Source organism: Rhineura floridana, chromosome 6, assembly GCF_030035675.1.
Source record: "Rhineura floridana isolate rRhiFlo1 chromosome 6, rRhiFlo1.hap2, whole genome shotgun sequence".
Taxonomy (NCBI): Eukaryota; Metazoa; Chordata; class Lepidosauria; order Squamata; family Rhineuridae; genus Rhineura; species Rhineura floridana.
The window spans coordinates 48,818,744-48,832,904 of record NC_084485.1 but is presented as its reverse complement, the minus strand read 5'-3'; the positions used below and the strand labels follow the sequence as shown (position 1 = coordinate 48,832,904).

At 40.1% G+C, this 14,161-nt stretch overlaps 1 protein-coding gene across 2 annotated transcripts in view; it reads left to right on the top strand.

The window, feature by feature from the left end:
* PHF20 (PHD finger protein 20) overlaps nucleotides 1-14,161 on the top strand; it is a 65,713-nt gene that overhangs the window by 23,708 nt on the left and 27,844 nt on the right. For both annotated transcript variants that reach the window (XM_061631733.1, XM_061631732.1), the window contains exons 4-7: nucleotides 1,244-1,328; nucleotides 4,872-4,951; nucleotides 9,810-10,194; nucleotides 11,146-11,253. In XM_061631733.1, the coding sequence (XP_061487717.1) occupies nucleotides 1,244-1,328; nucleotides 4,872-4,951; nucleotides 9,810-10,194; nucleotides 11,146-11,253 (658 nt within the window). The remainder of the gene's footprint in view (nucleotides 1-1,243; nucleotides 1,329-4,871; nucleotides 4,952-9,809; nucleotides 10,195-11,145; nucleotides 11,254-14,161) is intronic.

Sequence of the window (14,161 nt, the reverse complement as noted above, 5' to 3'; positions counted from 1 at the left end):
GGACTTGCTGGTTGTTGCCAACAGCGAGTTCCCCCAATAGGAACTTTCAGAGTGCATCTTCAAAGGGGCTTGCTATGAGCCCCTTTGCAGTCCATTTGCAAATGCAGTTTGGATTCAGACTGCAAATAGATATTTTCCCTCTATAGCCCCACCCACCTGTCACATTTGGTCTGGAGGAGGCGGAGGAGTTAAAGATCCAGCCTACTGGCATAAGACAGTTCCCCAACCCTGCTGTATGGCATGTCTTACAGTACAGTCTGGTAGGCCAGATCTTTATGTCACTTACCCCCTGCAGGGCAAATTTGACATGTGGGCACAGTTGTCCACTCGTCAGTCAAAATATATATAGGGTGTGGACATTCATTAATATCGTCAGTCACCTGATTTCACAATGACGTCAAATGATCCTATACTTTGAAGTGCAGATGATCAATGGGACATCAAAGCACTGCGCAGGGTTCCTTGCAAAAAGCACTGTGCTTTTTTTGATAATATATTTTATATATTATTTCATAACTTATTATACAATAAAACAAACATAAATAACATCCACAACCAAACAATACAAAAATAAGTGTGTGGTATAATCAATCAGCAGAATAATAATATTGAGAAGTGATACATAATACAATGAATTACTGTCAGTGCCCATATTAGAGTAAACAAATCATCAAATACATGCTATGCATCTGAAATCCTACCAATCAGGTGATTGGAAGCATTTCAAAAGAGCCCTTTGGCCCTGCCCAGCCACTTTTTTACCTGACCACAACTGATGTTATGTATAATGTCAGGTGATTGGCAGGTGGGCATAGCTTGGCCAAAATGGCCTGGCAGGCCTAATTCCCCTGTTCTACGTGTTTACTCAGAAGTAAGTCCCATTGATTCAGCAAGGCCTACTTCCAGGTAAGTGGATATAGAATAGCATCCCTATTGCAGCTTTTCACTGCAATTTTCATCATTTTTAATACAGTGAACACGCCATTCCCAACTCCAAACTAGGACTTCGTTATGTTCAGTCTTGCTACTTATGATGATCCCTGTCTTGACAATTCATTTAGAAGATCGTAGCTATTGAATAGAATGAATGAAATGGGTTGTAAAATTAGTGGAAACGTATTGTGGCAGGAATGTTGTATCCACAGGGCACACTATTTTATTAATGCTATGATGCAGTAGGATGTTCTGCTGCACACTCATTTTTATATAGTTTAGAATTATAAATGTACTTCCATTCTTTTAGGGTTTTCATATAAATGATCCAGTGTTGGCTTGCTGGTCTGACTGTCGTTTTTATCCAGCCAAAGTTACTTCTGTTAACAAGGATGGTAAGGCATTATTGTTAATTTCACAGTGCATTGTAGAGAAGCATCCTTTATTTTGGGGGTGGTACTCCTGAAAATGGGTAGTTGCTATATTCCATGTTCTTCTCAGTTTTTATGACCATCATTTATGAATTAGAAAGAACTGAATTGGAATGAATGCTAGTTATGTGAGAGTGAAAAGTAATGAGAATGACTTTTGTGGATTAAGTTCTGTTAGAATGAGCATGTATAAGTTCCATTGCTTGGATCCAGACTTTTTTCCTGCTGGAGGAAAAGTAAGGAGGCAACTTCTCAGACTATCCCCTACAACTCCTTATGTTCTCTCAGAATCTGTTCTGGATGTTTGGTGGACTCTCCAGAAAAGGGGGAAAACTGTATCTTCTTTCACCCAAAAGCTCTCTCCACTGAATCAAAAGCCTTCCATGGATTGAAGGAATCTTTCTGTTCATGGAAGGCTACGTTTGACTCCAGTTTAATAGGTTTTATTGTTAACTGCAGAATAGCAGGGTATTATCATATTAGAAGCCATTTTGGCAAGTAAGTGATATATAAATTAATAAACAATAATACACATTGTTTGTTTTTACCATCTGGGGTTGAGATGTTGTTCCTAATTACAAGTAACAGGCTCACAACTTTGACACTAAAGTTGGTCCTAAGAAAGGTAGTATCTAGTGGTGCTTCTGGATTTTTCTAATGAACCATCATAGCTAATTGCCTTTTTTAATTATTATTCTGATGTGGATTGCCACAAATTATTTTTTAAAAAATACAAAGTTGTTATACAGATAATACAGCCACAAGAATGGCTGTATACTGTAGGCAGCATGGATTTTTCACATTCCACCATGTTAAACTGAAAATACCCACCATGCCATTCTGCTGCTTCCCATAAGCTCATTTCAAAACAAAATCTTGCTAAATCTATAGTCCTGATCTCAGAAATACTTGCTTAACAACCCTCTAAGTTTGCATGGAGATACGCAAAACACTCAGAGAAACAAGTTGGGAACAGGAGTAACAAAATTCAGACCCCAGTTGGACCTTTTTCTGTCAAAGGTCTCTTAATTTGTTGAACTTAATTACAAATCAGCCATATTCACAGAGTGCCTATAATCCTATTGCTGACCTTTCCCCTTACGTTGACCTTCATCATCTGCAGTTTAAAAGTTAAAACATATCATGGTTGACTTTTGATTAATTTAAGAAAATTTAAATTGGAATCTATGATAGCACAGGCAACTGTTAGTGTTCTAAACACCTGATTAACAGCTGTTTGGCTTGGCTAACCAGGACCAGTTTTGATTTAAATCTGGGTGCGAGACTAAATGTGTCTGGTGTAAAATAAAAAGCAAGGGGAACCCTGAAAAATAATAATACTGTTAATAATGTTTTCCTTCTGGAAAGGAAAGGAAAAGGCCTTTCTGTCTGCCTGGTGCCCACCCTCCCAATCTCCTCACTTCCCTCCCCACTCCAGCCCGTCCGCCCTCCCTCCCTCTTCTGTTCTTCCCCATGATCAGTTTCACCTATCCTAACCATGGTTTTGCTGTCCTGGGCTCCTACTGGGAGGAAGGGTGGGATATAAATTTAATTAATAATAATTACATGGGGGTAAATCCTCTTGAACTCAAAAAGTGTGCAAATGATCAAACCTGCCCTCTCCCTCCTCCTTATTCCCTCCCTCCTGCCCAGAGGCATGTTGCCAAATTCTTCCAAGCTACACAGGAAGTGGATTGGACTGTGAAAGACCAACCCAAATTGTGTTTGCATTTTTACAAATGTGTAGGACAGTACAATATCTCAGATAGGAGCTCGGGTCTCCTGCTCCCCTGGTGCATTCACTATAGCTGACCAATTTCCCTGCTTTTTAAAGTTTGATAGAAGTATCTGTTGGCTTATAGGTATGTTCTTAAACTGCAACACTTTTTTTTTACCTGTTAGTGAATTTTAGCAACAAATTGGACATTATTTTGTTAAAGAATTTTCTAGTAAGATAAAATCCACCCATTCTATAGATTCTCATTATTCTTGCCTACTTTAATTCTGGGTTTAAAGGTTTTAAATCCCTGATACATCTTGAATTTTCAGACTGTGATAATTCAAGATGTTATCAGGAGTTTAAAAATTACAATGTTAGCATGAGCTTTTGTTCCAAACTTTTTTTTACTGGTCCTATTAAGTTCAATTTCCTGTAAATATTTTAGTGTCACAATCTTTAATATTAATAAATATGTATTAAGTGCACATAGCTCAGTAAATAGAACTTCTATCATCATTATTGTTATTGTTGTTATGTGCCTTCAAGTCGATTACGACTTATGGTGACCCTATGAATCAGTGACCTCTAACAGCATCTGTCATGAACCACCCTGTTCAGATCTTGTAAGTTCAGGTCTGTGGCTTCCTTTATGGAATCAATCCATCTCTTGTTTGGCCTTCCTCTTTTTCTACTCCCTTCTGTTTTTCCCAGCATTATTGTCTTTTCTAGTGAATCAGGTCTTCTCATGGTGTGCCCAAAGTATGATAACCTCAGTTTCATCATTTTAGCTTCTAGTGACAGTTCTGGTTTAATTTGTTCTAACACCCAATTATTTGTCTTTTTCGCAGTCCATGGTATGTGCAAAGCTCTCCTCCAGCACCACATTTCAAATGAGATGATTTTTCTCTTATCCGCCTTTTTCACTGTCCAACTTCATTATTAGCAGCATTTATTGCCTGCTCCTCACCCAAAGGCATTTATTGCCTGCCCCTCACCCAAAGGCATTTATTGCCTGCCCCTCACCCAGAGGTCCCAGGGCAGATTACAACAACCTTAAAATACAGCGTTTAAAAACGACTAGAATGTAACTTTGAAAATGTTCTTCTACAGTCACTACCCCAGGGTCTGAAAATCTCCCAGATAGATCTGAGGTCATTTTAGAGAACTGGTCGCATACAACCCCTCAGAAATTTGTATTTGCCAAATTCCAGGGTAGTGAAGGACAGAACTCTTATTTCTCCCCCTCTCTCTTTGTACTTTCTTGGATCCTGCTCCTGTGTGCAGGTGGAAGGTCTGGGCACAGGATGAAATTTCCTTCCTGCAGTAGGGCGCAACTCCAGAGTCCTCTGGAGGTTGTTTTACAGGATGCAACTCCAGAAATTCTCCTGAACTTGAGACTTTTTAGGGGGCTGATTCTTGAATATGAGAGATAAAAGTTCCTGTATGTATACTATCTATGGCAGTTTATATCCCACTTGGTATTTACTTGTTGGCCAAAGCTCCAGAAACGTTTTGAGGAAATAAAGATTTTAAATTTCAGCTTCATTTTATTTTTTTTCCTGATAAAATTAGAATTTATTGCAGTCAAACCTAATTCATCACAGTGACAGAAACATGAGTTCTGAAACTACTTAGATTTGGGGTTTTTTACTTCACTCTTCAAAACATCTGAAGGACACCAGGTTTATTTTATTTAAATATGATTACTTTTGTATTCCTGCCTTGAGTAATGAGCACATTGTATAGTTTCTTTTGTAGTTTGATTACTTTTTTCTTTTAAATTTCAGGTACTTACACTGTAAAATTTTATGATGGTGTAATTCAGACAGTCAAGAATATACATGTCAAAGCTTTTTCCAAAGATCAGGTAGGAAACTAATTTTTACATTTTAAACTGGTTGAACTGATGTGGGAGCAGAACTTAAATTACAAGGTTGCTGTGTATTTTACTGGAAGACAAACAATCTAAAATGTTGGGGTGGTGAGGATTTCCGTTCACTCTACATTTTGAATGTAGCCTACCCATTTTGCTTCCTGAGCACCCATGTGCAGATAGGAACATAAGTCAGATAATTAAGCCTCAGGATTGACAAACCGATCTGTGTATGATTTATACTTCCAAGGTGGTCTGTGGGCTGTTTTATCCCATTGTGACTGTAAAGTTAAAAAAGCCTCTTTAAGTGCTCCCAAAAAGCAACTTTTCTGGGGAATTGTATGGAGGAAATGATAGCTGCTCCATGTACTTGTGGGAGCAGCCATCTTTTTTCCCATACAGTGTTCCTGTAAGGCTACCAGGAACACTGTACATTGTAGAAGAGGATTAGACAAATGCATGGAGGATAATAAAGCTATCAGTGGCTACTAGGCATAATAGCTGTGTTCTGTCTCTGTTGTCGGAGGCGGTATTCCTCTGAATATCAGTTGCTGGAAATCCCAGGTGGGGAGAATACTGTTGCATTTAGGTCTCGGTTATGGGCATTTCATCAGCATCTGGTTCATCTGGTTGATCACTATGTGAACAGGATGCTGGACTAAATGGGCCTTTGGTTTGATCCAGCAGGCCTGCTCTTGTGTTCTTATATAAAGGTAGAAGAATCCAGTTGATTCCCTCATGCCCACAGAAGGATGTTTTATCCTGTGGAGGCATTTCCTAATACAGGGATGGCTAGCCCAGCCCAGGGGTTGTATGTGGCCCCCCTCCCCCAGATGTTTTATTGGCCTGAAACCAGCTCTCTCTCCCCCACAGTGTTTTTTCATGGGGGTGCATGGTTTATCTTCTGTGGATCTTGCAGTCTTACCCAAGTGCCTCAGTGACATTTTTGGGTGTTTTCTAGTGATTTTCTGAAAGTTCCCCCCCAAAATGTGCTCATTTCAAGCAGTGAACTTCATGCGGTTCTTTAGCCTTGTCTTTGCTGCTTCCAGTAACTGCAATGCTTTGGCTGCTTGAAGGGGTTGGGGGTGAACAATCTTCACCAATAAATCCCAAGGGCTGCCAAAAGCATTGCAGTGTTAGCAAGACAAAGCATCACAGTTTGAAGCTATCAGCATCAAGCTGCACTGTAATCCATCAGTAAATTAGGAGGTGGGCACCAAATAATTTAGCTGCAAGCAAAATACCGTATATTCTGGCGTATAAGACGACTGGGCGTATAAGACGACCCCCAACTTTTCCAGTTAAAATATAGAGTTTGGGATATACTCGCCGTATAAGACTACCCCTGCTTATGACATGCAGGTACTTAGCAGGAAAACTGTCACTTATAAACTTATAAATATTAATATTTGGATTGTCCAGTTGTCTTGTTTTTGTGCCTAGGAATTACCACCAAAAACTGGGGAAAGATGTGAGAAATCTTTTTTTTAAAAGCAACATTAAATGCCTAGACTCTAGTTTCCAACACTATGGAGTATTTATTGATTGATTAAGAGAATTTATATCCTGCCCTTTTGCTGTTAAAAACAGAGCTCAGCACAGCTTACAAATATAGTAAAAACAATAAAAATACACAATCAGAGAAAAACAAGCCAAAATGTTAGGAAAAGGAGTCTTTCACACCACATGCTCAGTTCTAAATACTGTTGCAGCAAGTTTTACAAGTTCCTCCAGTATTCCACTGGTGCAGGCAGTCAGACATTCAAAGTACTGTATGTTTCTTAGGTTTTATAAAAGCAGAGCTATGCTTAACTCAAAATTTCTTCTCCCTTTGATAACCACATCTACACAGGTTCCACCTCCATACTCAAAATGAAACTGAGCCTGGAAGTGTACAACAACCCCACACATACCTTGCTAATTCGATTACCAATGCCAGGATGTCTGTCTTACCGACTACTCTCCTGCTCCCCCCCCCACACACACACACACCGGGCATCATGAAAGACCCAGTCCTGGGCTCAGAAAGAAAATAAATATCTGGTCCTCTTCAAAGTATTGATAAGCCTCTTGTTTTAATTGAAATAATAATTATAAATTCTTGTTCTTATGACTAATGGGAGTTAATTATCTTGCATATGCTGCTGTTGCTTCTATGGCTGTAACGGAGTGAGGTTAAAGATAAGTGAAATGCAAATAGGAAAAAAAATACAGAAGGCAGTAACACTTTCCTAAATGTAATACCATACCAACCACAACAAGATTCCTATAAGGCAAAAAACTAAGCATCTCACAACCAGTCAGGATTCCTAACCAAAAACCAAAAATATGATAAATGAAGAAATATTTATATAAGCATAACTATCAAATATATTTATTATTTACACAAACTGTAAAGATATTTATAGTGCAATCCTAAATTTATTTATTCAGAAGCAAGTCCCAGCGTATTCAATGGGGCTTACTCAAACAGGGACAGAAATGCAACCTCAAGTGATAAGCAACTTCATTCACACAACCCAAAATTCCGAATCATGCCACTTTACACTGTTTTGCAACTGTTTATACTTGTTTTTATGGTTATTGGATTGTAAATGGCTTTATTTCTTGTTGTGAGCTGCCTTGGTTTCCAACCCTACCTCACAGGGGTGTTGGAAAGACTCCATACACAAACGCACACACTGCAGATGTATAAATACATACAGCCCATATAATAGTTTATTGTCAAACCAATTGGTCATTGCAGAAAAATCAGTATTAGTTTTTTAAAAATCAGTATTAGTTTCCTACAGAATAAAAACTGCAATACCTAAGTAAGCCCTGCCTACTTGCTTTAAAATAGGACTGGGGGGGGGCAGAAAGAAAACACAAACACAATTCTTTTTTACATTCACTCCAAAGTCCCATTGATTTTCAGCACATTCATAATCATGTCTACTCAAAAGTAATTCCTACTGAATTCAATAGGATTTACTCTGGACATATGGGATTAGCACTGTTTTTACCCCCAAAAGCAACTATTGGGAAGGTTTTCAAAACACTGCCCAGGATCTGACTCCTACACACAACAGGGGGAAAAACTGAAATGTATATACCTACCCAATTTATGAGATTTTCAGATAAACAGGAGGGGAAACCACCATTTTCTGGCCTCGCAATGAGGTTTTGCAGACACTACCACCAAACAAACACTTCACTGATTGGCTGAAATCCTGAACGGGCAGGGTTAAAGCTACGAAGTGCTATACAGTAGTTTAAAAAAAGATTTAACCGGGGGGGGGGTGCCTGACGTTTTTATATATATCTCGAGAACCGCACCACCTAGAAACTTAATTTTTTTTTAAATGAAAGCTGAGAATCCGGGCCACCTAAGGGGCTGGCCGGGCGCCGGGTGGCATGCTTAGAATCCAGGTAAAACCCGGCTATCCGGGCAATATGGCAACCCTAATAAGACGACACCCGGCGTATAAGACGACACCCGACTTTGGAGAAGATTTTCCAGGGTTAAAAAGTCGTCTTATATGCCGGAATATACGGTATATATTTTCTAAAGAGCAGCCAGATGGATCTTTTATCTCTAGTCTCAGCTCTGAGATTGAAGATAAGTTCTCTGCCTGCTCTTTAAGAATAAACACCAGCATTTCCTCCCAGTGGCCTTCAGAGCCATGGCTGACTGTCATTGCAGCCCTTTGGTTAAAAACAGGTTAGCCAACCCAGTGCTAACAGAAGCAGGGACAGTTTTTGCTGATTCTCCTTGCAGTCCCCCACTCCACCTTATACTGGAGGATCCTCCAACTTTCTGCAGCTGATTTCTTGGGGGCTGCTGAAAGAAGGGGGAATCTGTAAAAAAAAAAATCACGACCCCTCCTGTTAGCAAATGGTTTCACTGGATCAACAGCCCTTCCATGAGTGCCAAAGTAACTTTCATTCATTATTTATTTATTTATACTCCGCCTTTCGGCCGAAGGCCCTCAAGACAGCTTACAAAAAACATTGGATTTCACCATATATATTTTCAAATGGTGTACAGCTTCTATCCTCATTTTATTCTTCATATTTTATTCTTCATATTTGAAGTGATAAAATGCTTTCAGGTTCAATTCAAAGTACTGACTTATGGGGCCTTGGTACCTCCCCATACTCTGAGATCTTTGCTGGAGACCTTTCTCCAGGTTCCCATGCCAGTCTCAGATCATGTGGATGATTACTAGGGAAAGGACAATTTCGCTTCTCCTATCCTGGTGTTTTAGAGCACTCTCTGTAAAGATGACTCACCTGGTGCATATCTTTCCAGCATGAGGCAAAGACAGTTTCATTTCCCCAAGCTTTTCAGCTTTTGATTGTTTTATTTTGTCTTGCACATTATTTTAATTCTGCTTTTGTAGATTTACAGTTTTACTTTTTATGTACTTGTTTTATTGTGTGTTAATATTTAGTTGTAAGCCCTGATAATTTGATTGAAGGGTAGGATATAAATCTTTATAGATATAAAAAAGCAGACACTTTTACTAATTGTGCCCTACAGTATCTCCCATGAGCACTGAGTTTTGTCATATGGTACCTGTTACCTCATGTACTGCTTTCTAGCTTTTAACCTGTTTATACGTGCATGTAATTATATTAGTAAAAGGAAACAAATAGTATTAATGCTACACAGTCACAGGATTCTGCTAATCCTATCCTGTGCATTGTATTACGCCCTGGGCTCCTGCTGGGAGGAAGGGTGGGATATAAATCAAATAAATAAATAAATAAATAAAATATTAATTGGCTTCCACCACCCCCACCACCCATTCTGTAAGTAAGTTAAATTACAATGGAAAGAAATTACAATTTTTTTCTTTGCTTTTAGTCTATTGTGAGTAATTCAAGACCCAAGGAAAGAGGTAATGAAACCCCTTCATCTCCTGAAAGATGGGGAAAATTTAAAGAACAAAGGAAGGCAACTGAGAATAGTAAGAAAGACAAGGATGAAAAGACTTTAAAGACTGAACGAAGATCTAAACCTGATAAAGAAGGAAAACTATTAGTTCCTTCAGAAAAGAGCAAGGTATCTGAAAAGGCTCTACCTAAGGATGGGAAAGAAGATAAAGAGAACATATCTGAAAATGATAGAGAATTCTCAATAGATACCCAGATTGAAAAGAAACCTGAAAATGATAATGTGAATAGCCCACCAGAAAACCTCAAAGAAACTAAACGGCGACGTGGTAGACCACCTGTGGTGCCTCCAGCAGGTCAGTGCTTACTGCCAAGGCTGTCTCTCATTCTTATAGGACAGAGGTGGGGAGTCTGTGATCCTCCACATGTTGCTGAACTACAGATCCTATCAGCCCCAGCAAGCATGACTAATGGCCAAGGACTGATGGACGTTGGTAGTCCAGCAGCATCTAGAGAGCCACAGATTCCCCATACCTGTTATAGGAGTTGTCTTCACTTTGTGTTTAAAAATGTGTAGGGAGCCCAATGTATCATGTGATACAGAATCCATGTTTATTTGTTGTTGTTATACCATTTCATTTGAAGTGATAATTGATATGTACAAATTAGTATGAGTTATTCACACATGTTAAAACCAGGAATTACAACAATAATCTTTTGTATAAAGTTGGTGTGCGTGATCTGTTGCAGAGCTTTTAAGGAATTTGGATTAGTAATAATATACAGATATTATCTCAGTTCAAAGACCCTCCGTGGCGCAGAGTGGTAAGCGGCGGTAACACAGCTGAAGCTCTGCTCACAGCCGGAGTTCGATTCTAACGGAAGGAGGAAGTCGAATCTCCGGTAAAAGGGGTTGAGGTCCACTCAGCCTTCCATCCATCCGTGTCGGTAAAATGAGTACCTGGCATATGCTGGGGGGTAAGGAAAGACCGGGGAAGGAACTGGCAATCCCACCCCATATATACGGTCTGCCTAGTAAACGTCGCAAGACGGCACCCTAAGAGTCGGAAACGACTCGCACTATAAATGCGGGGACACCTTTACCTTTTTATCTCAGTTGGTTGTTATACATGTTATAGAATACTTATTGCCAGGAAAGGGAAGGTGGAACTAGAGAATCCAAATCCTAAGCTCCATGAAGGTTTTATAAAACTGTAGAAAATGTTCTCTTTAAAAATGGGGGATGTGGGTTACCTTTTCTCTTTGTATGTTTAGAAATCTTTTCCTTGCTCTATTTACATATTTAGAGCAAGGCTCTCAAACTTTGCAGCCAATAACTTTAGAGTTGAGAAGGAGGAAAATACCTAAAGGAGGAGAAATCCCTTCAAAACGTCCCCGAATCCAGAAGAACATGTGTGAGTATTTTCCGCAGTTATTTAAATAAACTTTATGTATTTAACTAGAATAGAAAATGTTCTAGAAAAAACAAAAATATGTATACCTAACAGCAGTGACTAATTTCTTTTTGTGTGATTTTATGGAAGAAAAATCAAAGGGAAAAATACTTCAGATGTGCAGATCTATCCTGTTTCCCACCAAAGCAGCACCTGTTGACATTTCACAATGAAGAACTGATCACAGCAGAGCTTGTCCATCTTAGGTGAACATCCCTCTTCAGCTGTAGAACTTCTTTTCTGTGTCAGGTCCTTAGAACAAGGATGAGGAACTGGATCTGGCCAGTGGGCCAAATCATTATCTCCCCAATCCCTTGTAAGCCAAGTTTGACCCACCTGATGTACCAGTTTGACCCACCTGATGTAACTTGCCCCAAAGTTGCAGAGCCCCGTTGAAAGGGTCTGCAAGATAGCACTTTGTTCAGTCTTGCTAAGCCCCTTGCAATCAGCTGATTATCACCCTTGCTAAGCCCCTTTCAGAATGCTTTGCATAGTGCTCTGCAGTGCCTGGGGTGCGGGAAGATGATCTGGCCCCTTTCAGCTGAGCCACATCTGACATCATATATGACATCAAATGTGGGACAGAATGGCCTGTACCAAGGCCTGGCAGGAGGCTCCCTGCCCCCAGGCCAGAGGTTGCTCATCCCTGCTCAAGAATTTACACACTGTTTGCCTATTCACTGAGGGTGAAATCCAGTGTAAGCAAATGGCTGTTGATCTAGTAGAGAGTTTTCTCCAATCCCCCCTGCAGCCTGTAGTGCTGCCTTTCATGCTATTGTGGAGGGTTACCCAACTCCCTGGACCAATTTTTTTTGGGGGGGGGGAGAAGGGTGACTCAGAGAAAATTCTCTCTTCGTCTTTTATGTTGGTGGATGACAATATTAACTGGAACACAGCATTTGATTGCACCCTGAAACATCTTGAAATCCAGTAAATAGATGGATTTATGCCACAGGAACAGGAAAACCGAAGAGCCTGGGAATAAACTGCATACAAAAATAATTGCTTTCTTTGTTTGCTTTTAAAACAAAATTGCTAAAAGTTCTTTCTTCATAGACCAAGATAAAATTCACTAATCCTCCCTTGCATTTCAGTTTTTGCCACATCTGTTAATTCAAGCTCAGGACAGGGAAAGGTAAAAATAAGATTATGCTAAGGCAGTCACTGGATGTGTTTGGAGGCCAGGTTGTTTTCACCTGCCCCACGCCTGATGTCAAGTGTGGGGCAGGTAGAGATACATCTGCTTCTCCTGTGCATGTAAGATGATCTCAGGTAGGACGTGAGCTCCACCTTTGGAACTCCCTCCTCCAAAGGGTTGGGGCTGTTACCGACTATAGATTAAGTTTTATGTTGAATAGAGTGAGTTTTCAGTTGTTTTTGTGTTGTTATGTTAGTGTTTTCTTTCTGTTCTATATTGTTGAACTTTCAAGCTTGACCAGATGGCAAACTAAGACTTCCTGGGAGGGGCTGAGATAAGAGCCCTTTGGAGAGTTAACTCTTCCCTGCCTCAAGCAACAAGAGAGAGAGAACTTGCTGTAGCACTTGCTGCTCATTAGTAGTATTACCATTTGTTTCACTTGCACAGGAACTACTTGAACAGACTGCCTAAATGCAGCTAGCTTGGCAAAAATGTCAGCCATCAGAGCTCTTTTAATGTGATTTAATGCATCAGGAGTTCAACTTTGCTTGGTTCAGGTGCTCAAGAAAATTCTCCGTAGTGAACTCTCCTGCATCTGAAACTGTGCAGAAAACAGGATTGAACCCCCACTCTGCCCATTAGCTGAGTTCAGTCCTGCTTGATGACACTCCCACACCCCACAGACCAAATTGGCAGGTGGACAGGACCACTCTCCTGTCACAGATGGCCTGCAGGGTGCGGAGAGATAAAGATAAGACCCACTGAGCTAAAAAGATTCCGCACCTTAAGCCATTTTTTTATTTCTGAACCAGCTGATCAACTATGGCAGCCTTTCCCAACCAGTGTGCCTCCAGATGTTGTTGGACCACAACTCCCATCAGCCTCAGCCAGCATTGCCAGTGGCAACATCTGGAGGCACACTGGTTGGGAAAGGCTGAACTGTGGCAAAGGCAACCAATGTAGTGTCCTCCAGATGTGGTAGACTACAACTCCCATCAGTCCTGTGGGTTTGGTCCAATGGAAGTTGTAAGCAACAATAGCTGGAAGGTACTACATTAGCTACCTCTGAACTATGGTTAGTCTGTGGACAATAAACTGCATCATCATCATCATCATCATTATTATTATTATTATTATTAAATATCCCGCCCTTCCTCCTAGAAGGAGCCCAGGGTGGCGAACAAAAACACTAAAAACACTCTAAAACATCTTAAAAACAAAATACTTTAAAACATTTTAACAAAACATCTTTGAAAACATATTTTTAAAAAAGCTTTAAAAACATCTAAAAATGTAATTCCAACACCGATGCAGACCAGGATAAGGTCTCTACTTAAAAGGCTTGTTGAAAGAGGAAGATCTTCAGTAGGTGCCAAAAAGAGAACAAAGGTGATGCCTGGCTAATATTTAAGGGGAAGGAGTTCCAAATGGTAGGTGCCACAACACTTAAAGTCTACTTCCCTTGTTGTGCAGAATGGACCTCCTGATAAGATGGTATCTGCCGGAGGCCCTCACTTGCAGAGCACAGTGATCGACTGGGTATATAAAGTGTAAGATGATCTTTCAGGTATCCTGGTCCCAAGCTACATAGGGCTTTATACACCAAAACCAGAACTTGGACCAGTAGCTAATGAGCATACATTGCATTTCTTTCAGCAGCAGGGTAACATGTTGGCAATACCCTACCGCAGTGAGCAGTTGCACTGCTGCATTTTCTGCCAGTAAATTGGC